The following is a 20,822-nucleotide window of genomic DNA, read 5'->3' on the forward strand; positions in this document are numbered from 1 at the left end:
TGAGGTTGGTTAGGGTATGTGTTACGAAATGCAACGGTTGTGAGAAAAACATGATAACTGAGTGTTGAACCTAGGATAGTATGGATAAGTTGTGGAGATCCAACTCCTCTATCAGCTCCAGGACTAGTTGTCCTCCTGATATTGTAAATGAAGAAGATCACACTATTGATGATAATGAGGTGATCCCTGATTTTCGTAAATGGACTATTCCTAAAGTTGATACTAAAACCATTTATAAAACTAGTTTTGTTGAAAGTACTTTTCATTCTGCTTACAAAGCTAGAACTGTTGAACAAATTTTCTCTATTTCGAGAATTCATGAAAAATGCTGTTTGTTTACTAAAAAGAATATTAATGACTTCCTTGCTGCTAAAAAATTCAGTTATTTGCATATTGGTATGGTTCAAGTTGCTATTAAACCACTTACCCGAAAGGGTATTAATGCTTCTGTTCTCATGTGTTTAAGAGATGCTAGATTTAAGATTTTTAAAGATAGCATTCTTGGAATGATCACTACTTCTTTGTATGATGGTCCTGTTTATTTTAACTGTTATCCTGATCTTACTCTTGCTTTGGATGATCCTAATATTGTTAAAGCTTTGACTTTGAATATTGCTTCATCTGGATATCACATGGAAGAGGGTAGTAAGCCTTTTGCTTTGATTTATCGCATTTATTACAAACTAATGGGTACTCAAATGAATCCTTATGCTATAATGCCTAGAGAACCTTCAGGTAAAACCATGTTAATTAAATGTTCAACTCCTGATGCTAAAATCCAAGTTCCGAAAATGATTCAATGGCAAGATGTTAAACTTCCTAAGGATTGGTTGTTAGAACAAGAAACCCCTCCTGCTAAACCTATTTTTGATGAGCTTGATCTCACCCATATTCAACAATATCTTGATGGTACTGTTAAAATAAGTTTTCAAAACAATCCACCTTTGAGGATCAACGAAGGAAGACATTCCTTTGCTGGATCTGAAACTATTTCAAAAAGAGACCACGAGATCAATGAATTTTTGAAAAAGAATTTGGAAACATCCTCTGATTTAAAGTTAAAAGGTATTTCAAGTGATAAATCCCAATTTAGCTCTGTTTACTATTCAACTAAACCTGAAACTTCCACTCCATTTAGTAAAACTGCTAATGAAGATGAGGAAGATACTGTTTCTGTTACTCCATCTGATCTTGATTCTCCTATTGAAACTCCTCCTATTTACCAAAATCAATTAAGAGTTTTGACTGTTTTAAATGATGATTTTGAAATTGATTGGGATTCTTTGTACAATGAGTTTATGCTTGCTTCAAACAAAACCAAGAGAAAATATTTCCAAGATAATTTTGCTCAGTCTGATAAAGACCGTGTTAAAAGAAAATGGTTGGAAATGATGAATCAATTGAAAAAACATATTTTGTTTTTTGATTTTCTTGAAAACCATTATGTTCCAAATAATGAGGTTTCAAAACAACATTTGAATGTGATAAAGAAATCGAATTTTGTTAAGATTGATAAAACCATTGTTAGGTCTAGTCATCCTCCTCTTGATTCAATTTTGATAACTACAAAAAAAGATGAAGTGACAAAAGAGGAAGTGAAGGCCTCTCCTTTCAAAATTGCTGATGATCAAACTCCCATTGTTAGCCTTATTGAACAAAACAATATATTTATATATATATATATATATTGTCTTTGTATCTGATACTGATTGTGTATATTCTTTTTAATTTTTAATTTTTTATGATGTTATTTGTGTGAATGGGTGCATGTATAGTATAAATATAAGTTATATAACCTAACTTTATATAATTTCATAATTAGGAAATTTAATGTGTTTTTTACATGTTTGTGTATTGTTATCATGTTATTATAACTTTTTGTTATGAAGTTAATGATTCAAAAAAAATAAAGTTAATAATTGTTCAAACATTTGATTTGATTAGCTTCTTGCTCACTTATCATAAAATCAGATAAAATCACAAGAACAGGAAAATATTTTTCATATATTTGACCAAACTACTATCAAATATATTAGCTTCTTGTTCGTGTTCACTTAGGGGGTGTTTGGTAGAGTAGTTTGAGAAAGGTTGTTTGTAGTTTTTTGAAATACGTGTGGGGTGAAAAAATGTGTAGAAATGTGTGTAATTTATATATTACTAAAAGTTGAAGCGTAGCATTTAATGTTGCTACGCTCACATTGAGCCACATCAGCAGTCATGTCATTTTTATCATCTTTTCTAAATTTTTCTTACAACTTTAAAATAGTTTTTATCAATTTTAAAATAGTGATAAATATAAAATATTTTATAGCCCTATCTCCACTATAAAGCCCACTTCTTATACATTTAATTACACCATAAAGCCCAAAGCCAAAGCCTTTTCAACTAATACTTTTTAAAACCCTTTGTTTTCACGATTTCAACTTTTTGTCTTCCTGCACGGTTTCAATTTCCTCTCCCCACGTTTTAGTTCTTTCCCCTTCCCCACTTTGTTCTATAGTTTCACATTTAATTCACGCCAACCTCTCTCCCTTCTAACAATGGCCTCTTTGTCTTCCTTCCTTCTTGTCTTCCTCTCCTCACACTACTATATAAATACTGACAGAGGCGGGATGATTCGGTGGAGGTATCTCTAAATCCCAGTTTCTTTTGTGGTACATTCTTTTGCTTGATTTTTTTTTCCTCTTTTTACTGCCTTTTTCGTACTGTGGTGTGGATGATTGTTTACTGCCTCTTTCATAGGGTGTTGAATTTTTGATTGCTGGGTTTTTTAATTGGAGTTTTACCTCTTTGGGTCTGTTCATTTTTTCATTTTTTTTTTTTTAATTCGATGTGATTCCAATGACTTAGTATGACTCTGATTTCTTAGTGTAGTGTTGTGGTGTTTGCTTCCGCTGTTTTCCAACAATTGGTATTAGCGCCTACTTCACTATCATGATTGTATAATATGTTGATTGGGTTTTAGAATCAAAGCAAATTGTTTTCCTGGTGTTTCAATTTTTTGCAGTAATTTTTCTGCATAATTGTGTTTATCATGGTCTATGGTTTAGACATGGTTTGATATTCATGGTTTTGATTTTAAGTCATTGTGCAAGTGTTTTTATTTTGTGCTAAGATTGTGTTTTTTAATCGAGATTTATGAGGCTGCTATGGTGTGGTTGATTGTTTACCGCCTCTTTGTTAGGGTGTTGAATTTTTTATTGCTGGGTTTTTGAATTGGAGCTCTACCTCTTTTGGGTCTGTTCATTTTGAGTTTTTTGAAAATTGTTGGGTTTTTAATTCTATGTGATTCCAATGACTTAGTGTGACTTTGATTTCTTAGTATAGTGTTGTGGTGTTTGCTTCCACTCTTTTCCAACAATTGGTATCATAGCCTACTTCAATATCATGATTGTATAACATGTTGATTGGGTTTTAGAATCAAAGAAAATTGTTTTCTTGGTGTTTCAATTTTCTGCAGTAATTTTTCTGCATAATTGTGTTTATCATGGTCTTTGGTTTAGACATGGTTTGACATTCATGGTTTCAATTTTAAGTCATTGTGCAAGTTTTTTTATTTTGTGCTAAGATTATTTTTTTTAATCGAGATTTATAAGGCTTAAATCTCTCTCCCCACCTAAGATGTATCAAGATGGGATTATAATGACATGCCATCTATTATTCATCCTAGAAATATGGGTAGGACTGAATTACTAACCGTTATTATAGTAAAAAATCTAGGTGGGTCTATAAAATATGTCGTTGCAAGTTTCAACTTCCCATTAAATATGTAATTAACTTAAAATACGTCCAGGAAGTTGATACATCCTATTAAAATATGTCTTTCAAGAAGAGCAAAACATTATAGTAAACATTTTTTGCATCCTATTAATCTAGGTGGTTCTTGCTTGCAAGTTTCAACTTCCCATTAAATATGTAATTAACTTGAAAGATATATTGTAAAATGTTTTGCTCCTTTAGTTAATTAGTTAATTACATACTTCAAAAAATTAGTTCTTTAGTTCAAATTAGTTATAAAAAAAAAAAAAAAAAATGGAAAAGCATAGCAAATTAGTTCTTTAGTTCAAACATTTTATAAATTACGTCTTTAGTTCTTTTTTGAGCAATACATCTTTCACATATTTTCAATGCGTCTTTCCCATTTAATATTTGAAGTTGAAAGTATGTAATTAATTAATGAAAAAATATTTTTAATTAATTTTATAGATCTTTTTCATGTGAGAATGATATATTTTTAATGGCAATTTTTTAATGAAATTGGAGGGAAGACCTAAATTGCAGGCAATTTTTTATTGGCAATATCTCAATAGGGAATATCTAAATTTTGATTTTGACAGTTTTTAGAGTACTATTGCATGCTGTTCAATCAGAGGCATTTGTAAAAATGTTCATGCCCAAGCAAGTGATAATTGAATGATTACTCTTTATGTACTCATATCATAAAGGCATCTATGGAAAACTCTGATAAGATAAGCTACATTTACTCAAGAACTTCTCCACTGTTAGATTTGGTCACATGTATTTGCAAGTCCACTAAAAATATGTTAAATGATATAAATTCTTATATCATTTTTATTCATTCTTGCATTACTTTTTTTTTCTTATTTATTTATTGGTGATTCACAAGTGTCATAGATAGATTCAGAGCTATTACCACTATGGAGGTAGAAGTAGCAATATTTTGGATAAAAAATATATATATATAAGCGATTTGGGCTTGATACAGTTGCACATACTCAAAACATATTACTTCTCCTTTTTTGTAGTGTATTGTTTAATGAGTTGCTTTACTAGGAAATTCCATTGTCAACCAAACAGTTTATGTAACCAAAGGAATTATCCAAAAGAAATAGAACATTGTTGAATGAGTTGCTTTACTAGGAAATTCTATTGTAAATAAATTTGGAGTTGTTTCTTCAAGTATGTCCAACTCTCAATTATAAATAAAATGAAAAGGTTATGCTAACATATTTTTATATTATTTTTTGTGTGCTAAAATAATTTTTATGTTATCTTTGGGTTGCATGTGTAGGATGTTCAGTTTTTCTACCAATTTATCACGGATTATCTATTAAATTGCAAGTTCAAAAGTTGGAATATTTCTTTAGGTATCATTAAATGTCAGTTGTAAATAAAATGAAATGTTTTACTAAAATAGTTCTCATATTATTTTTGGTGGTGTAAGCTATTCATATTATCCACCTCTTATTTGGAATGATTTTTAGGTGGGTGTAATCAAATGGCTTTCTATAATTAAGACAAAACATTTAATGAAGAGATACCGCTACTTCTAGAATTGTTTCAAAGACACAAATCAGAGCTTAAATCTTTATGAGATTGAATATTGTCATTGATTAGTGAAATGGGTAGCTTAGGAGAGTATAAAAGTTAAGGGGGATAAAATAGTGCAAAAGATAGGGGTCCTCAAGTTGTCTTTCTTGGGTTCATAAATTTCGAACTGTAGAAGGGGAAAAAAAAAAAAAAAAAGGATGGCATATAGAGCATGTAGGTGAGAATTCGGGGCAGTGCTAAAATAGGTAGTGGAAGCTTTTAACACAAAGTGAAAGAGTAAAAATAGAGGGAGATTAAAACCAAAAACAAAGAGAGATTAAAAAAAAAAAACGATGTTGGTCTAAAAAATGAGGTTGGTTTAAGTATTTGGTTTGGGTCTTATCTTGTGATAGTTTCATTTATAATGGAACTACATAAGGCAGGAATCTTCAAATAGTCTTAGAAAAATGCTCTTCATGTTTCTTGTATGAACTTAACAACCAAGAATACACTATAAATAGATGACAGCAAAATCAATGCACCCCAAAACATAAAATATTAGATCCTTTTTTATTGTGTGTATTTGCACACGAGTGTTTGTGTTCATTCATTAAAAAAAAAAGTTCTTGGTAATTCAATGATGTCGATACCTGTCACCATTTTAATTACTGTTTTACCCACCCGTTGCTCACAAGTTACTTGTTAATTTGCATGTTTTAAAGTTGGATTGCTTATTCAAGAATGTCTAACTCTCAATTATAAATAAAATGAAAAAGGCTATGCTAAAATATATTTTATATTATCTTTTGGTAGTGTAGGTTGTTCATATTTTCTACCGGTTGATTATGAATTATTGCAAGTACAAAAGCTAGATTGTTTCTTCAAGTATGTCCAACGAATAAAATTTCCACATTCTATTCCAAATACTAATCTCTAATAATACACAATTAATTCCATCACCAAAACCTCCAATCACCATAAATCCTACAATATATTGATCATACATATATAATTCAGTTTAAGTAGTAATGCATAGAAAAACATTAATAATTAATCATATATAATAATAACACTATCAAAAACAAATTTATCACGCGCAACGCGCAGATCTGTGACTAGTGTTGTTTAAAATGTGAAAATATGAGTTTAAGATTGATAACCAAATAGGCCCTTAGTCACTAGCACCCTTGCACCTTATCTTGTATTTGACCAAGCTACTGTCAACTTTGTACTTTTTATTTGATGCTTACTCGCTCTCACCAATGCCTTTCCTTCCGTAGTCCAAGCGAAAGGGAGCTTCTAGATTTATACGGATTTTCTCACTCCACTTGTGGCTCATTCCAAAGTCAAGTGGAACAGAGAAAACTTAATGGTTAAGGTGGATTCATGATTGGCCGCCACAAGAGAATAGAGACCGTAAAAGTGGCTCCATGTGACTGAAAATGAGAGATATTATGTTTTCAATATATTTACAATACTTTCGCGACAAATTTTAAATAACATGTTATTGGCTATTATTAGTTGCCAAAAAAGTAATTCCAATAATGAATTCAAAATGTGATGAAAATGTTGCAAACGTATCTTTAAAAAAACCATATGAATGAGGTACTGGATAGTAATGCTGCAGTCTTTGCTAAGACAGCAACGATTGAGAGGTATGCTGATTGATCATGAAATACTGGCTGGGTGCATTCTTTTGAACGCAACCATGAATCCAAATTATACTTCAAAAATGACGGCCTTCTAGAACAGAGAATGTGTATCTTCTTCAGTCTTGGAGTTCATTGTTTTCAACACTTGTTAAAGATACTTGGTCTATAACCGTTTCAATTAAGCACATGTAATTATCAGATTAGATGATCCACTTTTATACTCTTTATAAATAATTATAAGAACAAAGTTTAGTTATAAAATTGGTTATAACCTAAGGTTATAATTTTCTTTAATAATATTAACATTACTATATATTTTGAAAATCTAATTGTTGAATTGTATGTTCGTTACACTTTTAATTCACATGTCAAATTTTATGTCAATTGGATATTATTTACTATATAATCTATAAGCTTATACATAATTTTAAATAACAAAAACTTGCAATTTAAACAATTTATTGATAATACAGTTGTTGATCTTTAATTTTCTAGAAATTTTGCTAGCATGGAAGATATAAGAAAAAAAATGTAACGAATAATGAATTTGTTAAAATTCACTTTTAATAAAAAGATATTGAATAAGGTTGTAACGTTAAGTTATAACCAATTTTGTAGCTAAACTTTGTCCTAAACATAATAAATAGGTTATGCTTTGTTGCTTTAAGCTTATAAATCAACCATTCTAAGATTCTATTCATTTTCCTTCAATTTATCATATATATATGACTCAAAATCAATATTATACAAATTGCTATGAAGCTGAGAGCCTCTTCATAAATTTTTGAGAAGTATTTTTAAGTAAATTACGTATTTAGTCCCTAACATTTATTCTACGTGTCAATTTGATCATTAACCTTTTAAATGTGTCTATTTAGTCTCTAACTTTTTTGGCATTGTGTCAAAATGATCCCTACTGTTAAGTGATTGATGAAAATTGTTGATGTGACTAATGGACAAAAAATTATATTATTTCATGCCACATAAACTGCCACGTTGGCATAGTATTAAAAATTTTAATTCAATTGTTAATTTTTTAAGGTTATGATTTTTTAAGGTTATGCTTAGAAAATTATGTTTCACACCTCATTGAGATTCCTTATGTCCACCTCACCCCCACCAGATAAATTGAGCATATGCTATCTAAAGGAAAGAAAATTGATACATAGAATTGAAAATTAAATTAACCTAAATAAATATTAATAACAATTCCTATTGTAAATGTCATTCAAAATCTAATATAAATGTAAATTTTAGTTTGTTTTTTCATACCTACTTTTGTTTACTCAATTGGAAGATTTGAAAAATATACCTCAACACGAGTTTAGAATTTGAATCAAAATCATTATTTTGATTAGGTTCTCCATAATCTCAATGAACTACTAATATATATTTCATTATTATTAAAATAAAGAAAACAAAAATAATTACTTCATAGTTAATGACAATCAAATTAAGAAACTAATCTCTCTCTTTTTTTTTAGAAACTTATCTAAATATGTAGGAGTTATACATGTAAGTTGATTTTTAAAATAAATAAAAAATAAATTAATTAACATAAAAGTGTTAAGAATATAGTAATAAATCTGCAAAGTTGTATCCTCACTAACTTGAATATTCTTAAAAGTTATGCAGAATTCAATATTTTTCTTTCTCTATTATTTTAGTTAAAATTTGGGTATATAACAAAAATATAGAGTATTTAGTGTGATTTAGGAAGAGAAAAAAGTTAGAAGATAGAAGAGAAAAAAGATTAGTGGAAGTTAGGGTTTTAGTGCGATTTAGGACATAAGTATGTTTTTTATAATTATTATTATAATTATGTGAGACTGATGCCTTTAGAACATTTATTATTAAATTATTTTTAAAAAGTTTTAATATTACTTTTATAGGAAATATAAAAAGATTGTCAAAGAAATCAATTAATTTTTTTTCCTAAAAAGTTTTAAAAAATATTTTCTAAACCAAGACCACATGATCAAAACAACTAATCATTTGGAGATAAAAGGGCTTTAAAGTCAATAGTCAATGCTTTGAGTAGGATTTGGAATCACTGTATGGGATATTTTTTGGACAAGTATATTTCAAACTTGTCCTCCTTCTAGAACAGTAATTATTGTTGATAGTGAGAAGTGTAAGCTGATTAGCTTGGCTGCCAAGAAAATGAGTTTATATGGACTAGTAATCTACTATAAATGAAAAATCAGAACGCACTCAAGATATCCTGCCAAAAAATTTGAATTTACATTGTGTCTCGAGAACTCCTGACAGCCTGCCCTTTCTTAACATTTCTGTTGCCGGATTCCGGCAAGCTTTGCCGGAATTCTTTTCTTAGAAGTTTTAAGACTTCAACAGGTTTGGTGTTATTGCTCCTTTTACTCCCAATTTAACACTCACAAGTAAGTGGTCGAAACTGTTCTTATAAGAACTTTTTCATTTTTCATTTTTCTTTTTTTGGAACCAGAACGTTAAGTTATGTCTCTTATAATTATGTGTTTCTTTAGATTATTATGTTGTTTTGCTGTTGTTGAACCGTCCAAAGTCATGCATACATAGATAATCAATGCAACTCCTATTGATTATTTTGCTTTTTTTTTTTCCTTTTTTTCTTTTCTTTCTCTCTCACTCTTTTAGAGACTTGCATTAATTCAATGGCTAGCCTGTGGTCAAGGAACACTGAGGTAAAAAATGAGTCTAACGAAACTATGGTGGTGAAAGTGACCCGGGATCCTGGCAATTTTAAAGTAAAAGAATTTAGAATCCCAGCTGGTGATCACATATATATGTGCTACAACGATTTTGGCATTGAACATAATCCAGATCGTCCTGTCAATGTTAGAGTTTATGTGGGAGATGAACATAAGTTAGATGTAAGAGCATCCAGAATAAGGGACAGTGGGAAAATTCTATTGGGCTACGAGAATGGCAGGGTCACCCCCACTTTTATTGACATATTTATGGTTGCCAGGATCGGGTACTTTTGTAGACTACAGCCTCTGAATTTGATTATTGTGTGCTTTTATTTTTTTTAATAAAAAAAGTTCATTGCTTACTTGCTTTATTATGGTTTCACAGATTAATTATCAAGATGAAAGGCGCAACAAAGAAGATTAAAAAGTTATTGGGGAAACAGATGGAGAAGAGGTAGAAGAAATAGTGAAAGGGTAACAGATGGGAAAGTTTAGGACATTGGAGAAACTTTGAATGTAAATATAATTTGGTCATATAGCCCCCTTCTGTCCAGTCTGCCCTGTTGTAGATAGAATGTGTTGTGGACCTGTGGTGTACAGATATAGAATGTTCATTGACTTCTATATTTATTGCGATTACTTGGACTTGTGTGTTTGGCATGGATTATTTTTGTCAACTTATTTTGCTATTCAGCTTATTTTTACTATTATTTATGGGACTTATTGTATATTTTGGTACTATTCATGAGTTTTATTGTACTATTTCAGCTAATTTTTATCTTTATTTATAATATTTTTAATAAAAAATTTTCAGTTTTAGTATAAGCGGATCTCAAACGGATACTTAGAAGTGATTTTATTTATATTTTCCCAACACTTAAATGAGTTGCATCAATAAGGAGGTCTTGTTGTAGATTGTAAAATAGCACAAAAGAACCTATATTCACCTTGGATGTAGGCCACAATACCATGGCACCCGAAGGAAGTTGGGAGGAGTTTCTCTCTTGCAATGTTCGCGTCCTTATGTACCCAAATAAGCGCATTACAAAGGTGTAGCATGTGAACAAGAAGCCATACGATTTTTGTGTATTATGAGATCGGATGATGCACTTTACACAGGTTGCAAGACAAGTAAGATGGGTGTGAGAATGAATATTGTTGGACAAAATAGAGCTAGAAGTCAACATTTCAAGGAGGATTAGAGTGCCTGATTATGTGTTAAACTTGAACCAGAGTATTACATATGTACTTCCTAAAATCTCATATATATATATATATATATATATGGATCCACAGAAACTTCATAAATTTCATAGAAATTTTTTTCTACGAATTTGTGATTGTGGAACATATCTTTTAGGTCTAACTTAGCATGCTTCTGAACAAATCAACACCGTTCTCAATAGTGTTTTTTTGGCATTTCCTCTAGTGCACTAGCATAAGGTGGCATAGACAAAATGTAGCTAAAGTACCATTCAATAGATTGCATCAACCATGACAAAATGTTCCAGACTTATTTGGCTCGAAAAAATCAGCCTTGAATGACAAGTACTAATAATATCCAGAACAAAGGAATAGCCAAAAAAGTATGAGGCAGCAATTATAATCCTGATCAAACTATTGTATCCAAAAAGTGTTATTGATTGGCAGTTCGCCTCGATTGGACTCTCCCCAATTTTAATGTCCCCAACTAAAAGTAAGAGATCTGGACTTGTGATCATAGACTTTTCAAAAAGCCCCGATGATTAACCACCAAAGTTTCTGTCCTTACCAGAAAAAGTGAAATATAAATGAAAATTCTCTCTACTGGTCTCTACTTCGTAGAAAAGATGAATTGTGACAGTGAGAAAGAGACAAAAAGGTCAACAATGAGTTTAAGGTTGGATTAAGTCTATTATCTTCCTTTTAAGACTGTATACTACATGAATAATTAAATCATTCATCTTCCAGAGGATCATGCAATGCGTGCAACTCAAAATATTGTTAATACCATAATAACAATATTTAATTAGTAGAAACAAAAATAAATGAGGTATCTATACCAGATATAAGCATGAACATCATTAGTAATTTATTTAGTGTAGTGCTGTAGCCCCATGGTTCCCAACAAGGCAGGCAGGCACAACTGGATAGAGGAGCTTTGCCTTTTGTTGTAACAGAAGAGACGGTGTGGATGTCACTGTTGCATATAATATTGATCATTGTCCAATTCAATATGTGTTATCTTCTGCAAAGATGCTCCTGTGACTTTAGAAGCTTAAAATAATTGATATTGAGTTGGGAAGCTGACATGATGGAGACACTGCATAAACAATGCTGAGAGAGTGTCTAGATCCAGATCAAAATCATGTCACAATTCATTGACATATAAAAATAATGAGATTCCTTTTGTCCACCTCACCCCCACCATATATATTGAGAAGATGTTAACTAAAGCAAAGCAAATTGATACACAGAATTTTAAATTCAACTGCAAGACGTCTTTCTTGTTTTAGGAAAACATGGCTGCCTCTCCTGTCAACCAAACCTCCCTTCATCATTTTCGCTCCAAAAGTTTTCCCACAAGGGCACACCCGCTCATTTCAGAATTCAATGAACAATTGAGCAGAGTGAGAGGTTCTGAAACAACCTCTTCATCATCAACATCATTAAGCCAGAAACTCATTGGCCTTCAAGATTTGCATGACTCTGTTGAAAACTTGCTGTTGTTGCCATGCACTCAAGCCTTAGCTCAAGAGCAGCATCAGAAATGGTTTAATGAGCTATTGGATGGATCTCTCAGGCTCTTGGATGTGTGTGGTATTGCAAGGGATGCATTGTTGCAAACAAAGGAATGTGCACGTGAACTTCAATCAACCCTGCGCAGAAGACATGGCAATAAAATGGAGCTTGCGAGGGAGGTTGAAAAATACTTGGCCTCAAGGAAGGTTGTGAAAAAGGCAATGCAGAAGGCCTTAAAGGGCATGCAAACTAAGTTGAACTGTAAGAAAAATGAAGATCTAGCCATGGTGAGCTTGTTAAAAGAGCTAGAAGCTGTAACTTTCCTGGTCTTTGAATCACTATTGACCTTTATAGCTGGACCAAAGTTGCAATCCAAATCAAATGGTTGGTTTGTGGTTTCCAAGCTGGTGCACCAGAAAAAGGTAGTCTGTGAGGATGAAGAAACAGATGCAAATGAATTTGACAAGGCAGATGCAGCATTACAATCTCTCAATAGTCACAAGACAAGCAAATCTGATTACTCCATTCTTGTTCAAAATGTGCAGAACTGGATGGGGAAGTTGGAGTCAAGCATTGAAGATGTTGAAGAGGTGCTTGAATGTCTTTCTAGGCATCTAGTCAAAACCCAAGTTTCCTTTCTCAACATCCTCAACCACTAGCCCTAAAATCATTATGGGCATGAATTTTGTCTGTAAATTTTTACATGATAGACCTTCTCTTTTTGTACACATTAATGAATGAAATACAGATATATTGTGTCTTCTACATCTATCTCAATTCACTCTCATTAAGAAATAATTGAGTATTCATTCCTAGCACAAGTGTAACGACTCCACCCTACCTGTGTAGATATTGTCCGCTTTGGGGTATCATACCCTTCACGGTTTTGTTCTTCCTCAAAGCACACAGTAGTGGGGGAAAAAGCCTCTACACATTGAAGGGAGGTCATTCCTTATAAACACATTCCCATGTGTTTTCTTAGGCGATGTGGGATTCTATGGAATGCAAGACCCCCCTTTTTGGGTCACTACAACAAGAATGGTTCAATTTTAATAAATTCTAGAATATTGGATCTCACAAAATACCACGTAAAAGTTTAAGTCTCAATACCTCTGTACAAAATTTGGTAATAAAAATATAGTAAATGATCATCTCACTTGTTGAATCCATTGGACCTTGTGAAATATATAATAGGAGGTGGTTTGAGTCACTGAAATTTAAATTTGGTGCCTCAAAATGTTTTAACATTCTAAACTACGGGTTCCCTTGATATACACTGTGCATTAAGAGGATGCAGGGCTTGAATCTGGTTGAGGACCAAGCTCCTCCACTTAGAGAGCTGGAACAGAAAATCAGAAAAGAAAAACAAAAACAAGAGATATAAATGTTCTGACTGTTTCAAATAATTTGATTAATTCACATTTAAAATCATTGACACTCACATGGTTTACTTGAATGTTGTATGCTTAAGCAATTAATAATCCTGACTGTCTCCCTTTGAGAGACAACCCATGTTATTAATGAATCAGCCTATAAAATTTTCTACATTATGAACAGAAATGGAGAAGTCTCTTATGCAGATCTTGCCTGTCTACGGCACAACAATCACATAGTAAGTCAATAATATCATTAAGAAACGAACTATCATATACAGGTGTATGTGATTTAACTTATAAAATCACACGAGTACTTCCCTTCATGGCATAAAAGTTTGATCATTGATATATAAAATATTCAACATACGTGTGGTAACAGCACCATGTTCTCAAATAAGAAATAAGCATTAGCCATTCTAACAATAGCTCAGCTTGAGTTTCTAGGAGACAAGATGGTTATGTCACTCGTGCACACATGTATTATAAAATTACTATAACTGTGTAATATGTGTTACATTAATTACAATCAGGTTGTCTTGTCTGCTATATCCATTAAATTCTCATTTGAAATTCATAGATTTTTAAATTCTAGTTATGTTAATTATTTACCGTAATTGCAAACATATGTATATGCATTTCTTTCTAAATTCATATGTTACTTATATTGTAAGAAATATATGAATCCTTATGGTTTCCAGCAGCAATGATTAATAATTTGCATAGTACTACTGAATAAAGAAAGGTAGGACCATCATATTGGTGGTTAGTACAGTAGAAGGGAACATGGTGAAAGGCTTTTCTTGATGTGAAACCCACCTTCCTTCCAAGTATGTTTCCTTTTATTGTACTTGACCAAGTTTTCAATCCGTGAGAGATTATCAATTTATGAGAACAAGTGACAATGCAGTCTTGTCTATCATAAATGGATACACCAGCAAACAAATGGGGCATTACTCTCTCAATAATTTCTGCAACGTCTGGTTTATCTGTAATTGTTTTACAAAATTATATAAGACATAGTATCTTATTATCAGGTGGCACTGCAACATTGTCTCCCATAAGTTCATTTCCCAGCTTCATATATAGCATCATTGGTGGCATAATTATTTATCAAACATTAGGTCATCTAACTTCAATTGCAATTTAATAACTTCATATTTTTTCAATCATTTTCTAATTCAATATGTAGTGTTATCTTCTACAAAGATGCTCTTGTAAGTTAAGAAGCATAAAATAATTGGATGTTGAGTTGGGAAGCTGGCTAGAGGGAGACACTGCATTGACAATGCTGAGAGAGTGTCTAGATCCAGATCAAAATCATGTTACTACTCATTGAGATTTGAAAATATTGTGATTCCTTATGTCCACCTCACCCTATCATATATATTGAGAAGATGTTAAATAAAGCAAAGCAAAGCAAGCCAATTGCTACACAAGATTGTACATTCAACTGCAAGAAGTCTTTCCTGTTTTAGGAAAACATGGCTGCCTCTCCTATCAACCACCACTTTCGCTCTAACAGCTTTCCCACTAGAGCACACCCACTCATATCAGAATTCAATGAAAAATTGAGCAGATTGAGATGTTCTGAAGCAACCTTTTCATCATCAACATCATTAAGTGAGAAACTCATTGGCCTTCAAGATTTGCATGACTGTGTTGATAACTTGCTCCTCTTGCCTTTCACAAGCCTTAGCCCAAGAGCAGAATCAGAAACGGTTTAATGAGCTGTTGGATGGATCTCTCGGGCTCTTGGATGTGTGTGGTATTGCAAGGGATGCATTGTTGCAAACAAAGGAATGCACTCATGAACTTCAATCAACCCTGCGTAGAAGACATGGCAATAAAATGGAGCTTGCAAGGGAGGTTGAAAAATACTTGGCCTCTAGGAAGGTGGCAAAGAAGGCAATTAAGAAGGTCTTAAAGGGCATGCAAACTAAGTTGAACTCTAAGAAAAATGAAGATCTAGCCATTGTTAGCTTGTTAAAAGAGCTAGAGGCTGGAACTATCTTGGTTTTTGAATCACTCTTGACCTTCATATCTGGATCAAATTTACAATCAAAATCAAGAGGCTGGTTTGTAGTTTCCATGCTGGTGCACCCCAAGAGAATAGCATGTGAGGGTGAAGAAACAGATGGAAATGACTTTGAGAAGGTAGATGCAGCATTATAATCTCTTGTTAGTCACAAGACAAGCAAATGTGATTACTCCATCCATGTTCAGAATGTGCAGGACTGGATGGGGAGTTGGAGTCGAGCATTCAAGATGTTGAAGAGGTGCTTGAATGTTTGTCAAGGCGTCTAGTGAAGACCCAAGTTTCCTTTCTCAATATCCTCAACCACTAGCTTAGAAATTATCATGGGCATCCATTTTTGGCTGTAAATATATACAAGTTGATAGGCCATCTCTTTTTGTACAAATACACTGTTAACGTATATTATGTTATGGGCTTTAGGCCCAGCTAGATTACTTGTATAGCACACTTGTACTTGTACTTGTACTACACTTTACTTGTACCGCACACATATGTCTTCTATATAAAGGCACTGATGTATATTCTTTGATTTGAGAAATACAATACTATTGCATTCAGTATTTCTAACATACACGAATGAAAAACACATATTTTCTCTTCTACTTTTAAGTCAAGTCACTGCCTCCATCAAATATTTTCCCATGTCACTTTTGAATTATATTCCAAGAGTATTAATTTCTAGTTCAAGAACGGTTCAATCTTTATTAATTCTAGGATATCGGTCTCACAAATTACCTCGTAAAATTTAAAATCTGAAGTCAACTGTACAAAATTTGGTTATAAAAATATAGTAATTGGTCATCTCACTAGCTGAATACATAGAACTTGTGAAATTAGTTAACAGAATTTGAGTCATTGAATTTTAAATTTGGTGCCTTAGATTGTTTTAGCTCAAGGAATTGAACATAAAAACAGAAAAGGAAAACATGAAATCCTAGCTGTCAATATTTTGATTGTCTTAAATAAATTGATTAATACACATCTAGAATAATTGTGACTCATATGGTTTACTTGAATTTCTGTGCTTAAGCAATTGAAAATCCTGACTGTTGGGACAACCCATGTTTTTAATGAATCAGCCAATAATATTGTCTACAATATGATCAGAAATGTAGAAGTCGCATATGCAAATCTTGCCTGCCTATGGCACAAACATGATGTAAATAAATTATTAAGCTGTACGTGTGATTTTAGACAGCTGTTGCTGCATGTGGACAAAGTGAAGGTCTGTAGAAGCTCCAACATGGTAAAGATATACTAAATACTAAACATTGCCACTAAATATGGGTGAAATTATAGTTTCATTAGAAATAACAGAGACCATGACATACTCTTATCTTGTAAACATGATAATTTTCAGGCCGAACAAAGAGTATGGAAGAATTTGATACACGTATTTATAATTAAAAATCTACAGGAAGTAAGTAGTACCAGGATGACCAACACTCAATACACTGAAGAAAATTTTCCAGATTTTAGGAATTACTGCCTGATTGTAATAAACATTATTTTTCATTGCATGAAACTAATAATTTAATAATATTTATGTGTGCACCAGGGGTACAGACTAACTGCCTGAAAGGCAGGCGTGTAGGCTGGATATAATGGCTATTTCCTTTTCTTGTCATTTGTTATATAGTATATTTTAAATAAATGTAAGAAGATTCTCTTCTGATTTTTTGAATTTAAATGTGATTGAATGTGAGTTGGAGAGCTGGTGAGAGTAGACATTGGAAAAACATTGCTGCAATAGTGAGTTGGAGTGCAGGTTCAATGCTTCTAATATGTAGTGTTATCTTCTGCAAAGATGCTCCTGTAATTTAGATGCTCAAAATAACTGGATATTCAGTTGGGGGGCTGGCAAGAGGGAGACACTGCATAGACAATGCTGAAAGAGTGTCTAAATCCAGATCAAAATAATGTTACAACTCATTGATATTTGAAAATATTGAGATTCCTAATGTCCACCTCACCCCATCATATATATTGAGAAGATGCTAACTAAAGCAAAGCAAATTGATACACAAAATTGTACATTCAACAGCAAGACGTCTTTCTTGTTTTAGGTAAAAATGACTGCCACTCCTGTCAATGAAACCTGCCATCACCATTTTCGATCCAACAGCTTTCCCACTAGAGCACACCCACTCATTTCAGAATTCAATGACCAGTTGAGCAGATTGAGTGGTTCTGAAACAACCTCTTGATCATCAACATCTTTATTCCAGAAACTCATTGGCCTTCAAGATTTGCATGACTGTGTTGATAACTTACTCCTGTTGCCTTGCACACAAGACTTAGCCAAAGAACAGCATCAGAAATGGTTTAATGAGCTGTTGGATGGATCTCTCAGGCTCTTAGATGTGTGTGAATTTGCAAGGGATGCATTGTTGCAAACGAAGGAATGCATACGTGAATTTCAATCAACCCTGTGCAGAAGACATGGCAGTAAAATGGAGCTTACAAGGGAGAATGAAAAATACTTGGCCTCTAGGAAGGTGGTAAAAAAGGCAGCACAGAAGGCCTTAAAGAGCATGCAAACTAAGTTGTACTCTAAGAAAAATGAAGATCTAGCCATGGTTAGCATGTTAAAAGAGCTAGAAGTTGTTACTGTCATGGTCTTTGAATCACTCTTGAACTTTATAGCTGGAACAAAGTTGCAATCAAAATCAAGTGGCTGGTTCATGGTTTCCAAATTGGTGCACCCAAAAAAAATAGTATGTGAGGGTAAAGAAACAGATGCAAATGAATTTGACAAGGTAGATGTGGCATTGCAATCTCTCATTAGTCACAAGACTAGCAAATCCGATTACTCCATCCACATTCAGAAAGTGCAGAACTGGATGGGGAAGTTGGAGTCAAGCATTGAAGATGTTGAAGAGGTGCTTGAAGGTTTCTCTAGGCGTCTTGTCAAGACCTGAGTTTCCTTTCTCAACATCCTCAACCACTAGCCCAGAAATCATCATGGGCATCAATTTTGTCTGTAAATTTGTTCAACATTATAGACCTTCACTTTTTGTACAAATACATGAATGAAATACACACATTTTGTCTTCTACTTCTAACTCAATTCATTGTCTTAAGTAAATATTTGCTATTATCACTTTTGAAATATGAGCAGTGATAGTTATATGGTGTGTACAGGATGCATAGTTGAAATCATGTTTTGAACACACGATTTAGAGTCTGTGTGTATAGTTGGGTGCAAGACAGTGTGTGTAACAATATTTTTCCTTGAAATATATTCCAAGAGTATTCAATCCTAGTGCGAGAATGGTTCAATTTTAATAAATTCTTGGATAGTGGACTCACAAAATACCTCATAAAATTTAAAATTCTAAGTCCACTATACAATATTGGTGATAAAAATATAGGAAATGGTAATCTCACTAGTTCAATCCATTACTACTTGTGAAATACGTTAAAAGAAGGAGGAGGTTTGAGCCTTTGAAATTTGAATTTGGTGGACTAGACTGTTTTAGCAATCCTGCCTACGAGTTCCAATTTCTACTTGCCCTAAATTAGGGAAATGTTAATGGATGTTCTAAGGGCATTCGTTAATTAACCATTTTTATAATCTTCTTGTGAGAAAAGAAAAAACCAATTGACTTTTTTGACAACTTATTATATTTCCTATGAAAGTGGTATCAAAAATTTCCTAAAATGGTTTTTTTTTAAAATGTCTTAAGGGCATCCATTAACAGGCTGAACACAAAAACAAAAAAGAAAAAACAAGACGCTAGAGAGCTGTCAATATTCTGCTTTTCTCAAAAAAATTAATTAAAATACATCTAAAATTATTGAGACTCTGACTCTCATGGTTTACTTGAATTTCATATGGTTAAGCAATTAAAAATCCTGCATGTCTATCTTTGAGGGACAACCCATGTTTTTAATGAATCAACCTAATAAAATTTTCTACATTATGAACAAAAATAGAGAAGTCATGTATGTAGATCTTGCCTGCCTATGGCAGAACAATCATGTTACTATCACATATAATAACCAATTAAATCATTAAGCAACATGCTAGCGTTTACAAGTGTACTGTGTACACGTGTGATTTAACTTATAAAATCACACGAATACTTCCCTTCATGACATAAAATATTGTGCAATAATATATCAAATATTCAACACCCGTGTGTTATCTGCACCAACTTCTCTAATAAAAGATAAGCATTAGCCATTCTAACAACAGCTCAGCCTGAGTTTCTGGGAGACAAGATGGCTATGTTACTCGTTCACAGATGTACTATAAAATAACCACGACTGTGTAATATGTGTTACATTATTTACAATCATGTTGTCTTGTCTGATGAATCATCCATTAACTTTTCCTTATCATTTCATAGCTTTTTAAAAATCTTATATTCATCATTCCATAAAATAACATGAGTCACTACAAAATAGCTTGAAACCGGATCCATTCATAATGGTTATTGTTTGGTAATTTTGTGTCGGGGAGACATTGAGCAAACATTGGTAGGCACAGCATTTAGATCCAAATCAAAATCATATTAGGACTCATTAATATATAACAGTGAGATTTCACATGTCAACCTCACAGATAATATATATTGAGCAAACTTGAGAAATTAGGTAAATTTTAAGACTAAGTTATACATAAAAGTCTAAGTTATAACCATGACCATCAATTGTAATTTATTAAGTGTCGCGCTGTAGCCTTCTGGTTCCCAGGAAGGCAGCAGGCAAACTGGATAGACAAGCTTTGCCCTTTGTTGTGCTAGAAGGGATGGTGTCAACACTGCTAATGTGTTGCATATTTAACGGATTATTTTCCAATTCAATATGTAGTGTTATCTTCTGCAAAGATGCTCCTCTAAGATAAGGAGCATAAAATAATTGGATATTGAATTGAGAGTTGGCAGGAGGGAGACACAGCACAAACAATGAGAGTGTCTAGATCCAGATCAAAATCATGTTACAACTCATTGATATTTGAAAATATTGTGATTCCTTTTGTCCACCACACCCCATCATATATATTGAGAAGCTGCCGAATAAAGCAAAGCAAATTGCTACACCAGATTGTACATTCAACTGCAAGAAGTCT

General features: G+C 32.7%; 3 protein-coding genes and 1 long non-coding RNA gene across 4 annotated transcripts; all 4 read left to right on the top strand.

Annotated features, from left to right (window-relative positions):
- Positions 1-9,139: 9,139 nt before the first annotated feature.
- On the top strand, positions 9,140-10,089 carry LOC126720549 (uncharacterized). Its single transcript, XR_007653492.1, has 3 exons — positions 9,140-9,322; positions 9,558-9,897; positions 9,999-10,089. It is a non-coding gene; the product is annotated as an uncharacterized LOC126720549 (long non-coding RNA).
- Positions 10,090-12,114: 2,025 nt separating this feature from the next.
- LOC126721344 (uncharacterized) lies at positions 12,115-12,993 on the top strand. Its single transcript, XM_050424387.1, has one exon. The coding sequence runs from the start codon at positions 12,115-12,117 to the stop codon at positions 12,991-12,993; it is 879 nt and encodes a 292-aa protein (XP_050280344.1).
- Positions 12,994-15,360: 2,367 nt separating this feature from the next.
- LOC126721345 (uncharacterized) lies at positions 15,361-15,882 on the top strand. The gene has a single exon (XM_050424388.1). The coding sequence runs from the start codon at positions 15,361-15,363 to the stop codon at positions 15,880-15,882; it is 522 nt and encodes a 173-aa protein (XP_050280345.1).
- A 2,070-nt stretch (positions 15,883-17,952) lies between these two features.
- On the top strand, positions 17,953-18,757 carry LOC126721347 (uncharacterized; the record flags this gene model as incomplete). The annotated part of the gene is made up of 1 exon (XM_050424389.1): positions 17,953-18,757. A coding segment is annotated over one exon (714 nt), but the record flags the coding sequence as incomplete, so codon positions are not given.
- Positions 18,758-20,822: the final 2,065 nt, after the last annotated feature.

The sequence above is a fragment of the Quercus robur genome, chromosome 4 (assembly GCF_932294415.1).
Source record: "Quercus robur chromosome 4, dhQueRobu3.1, whole genome shotgun sequence".
In the NCBI taxonomy this organism is placed as follows: domain Eukaryota; kingdom Viridiplantae; phylum Streptophyta; class Magnoliopsida; order Fagales; family Fagaceae; genus Quercus; species Quercus robur.

Coding starts and splice junctions, on each gene's coding strand:
- LOC126721344 (XM_050424387.1), top strand. CDS start 12,115: ATGGCTGCCTCTCCTGTCAACCAAACCTCCCTTCATCATTTTCGCTCC.
- LOC126721345 (XM_050424388.1), top strand. CDS start 15,361: ATGACTGTGTTGATAACTTGCTCCTCTTGCCTTTCACAAGCCTTAGCC.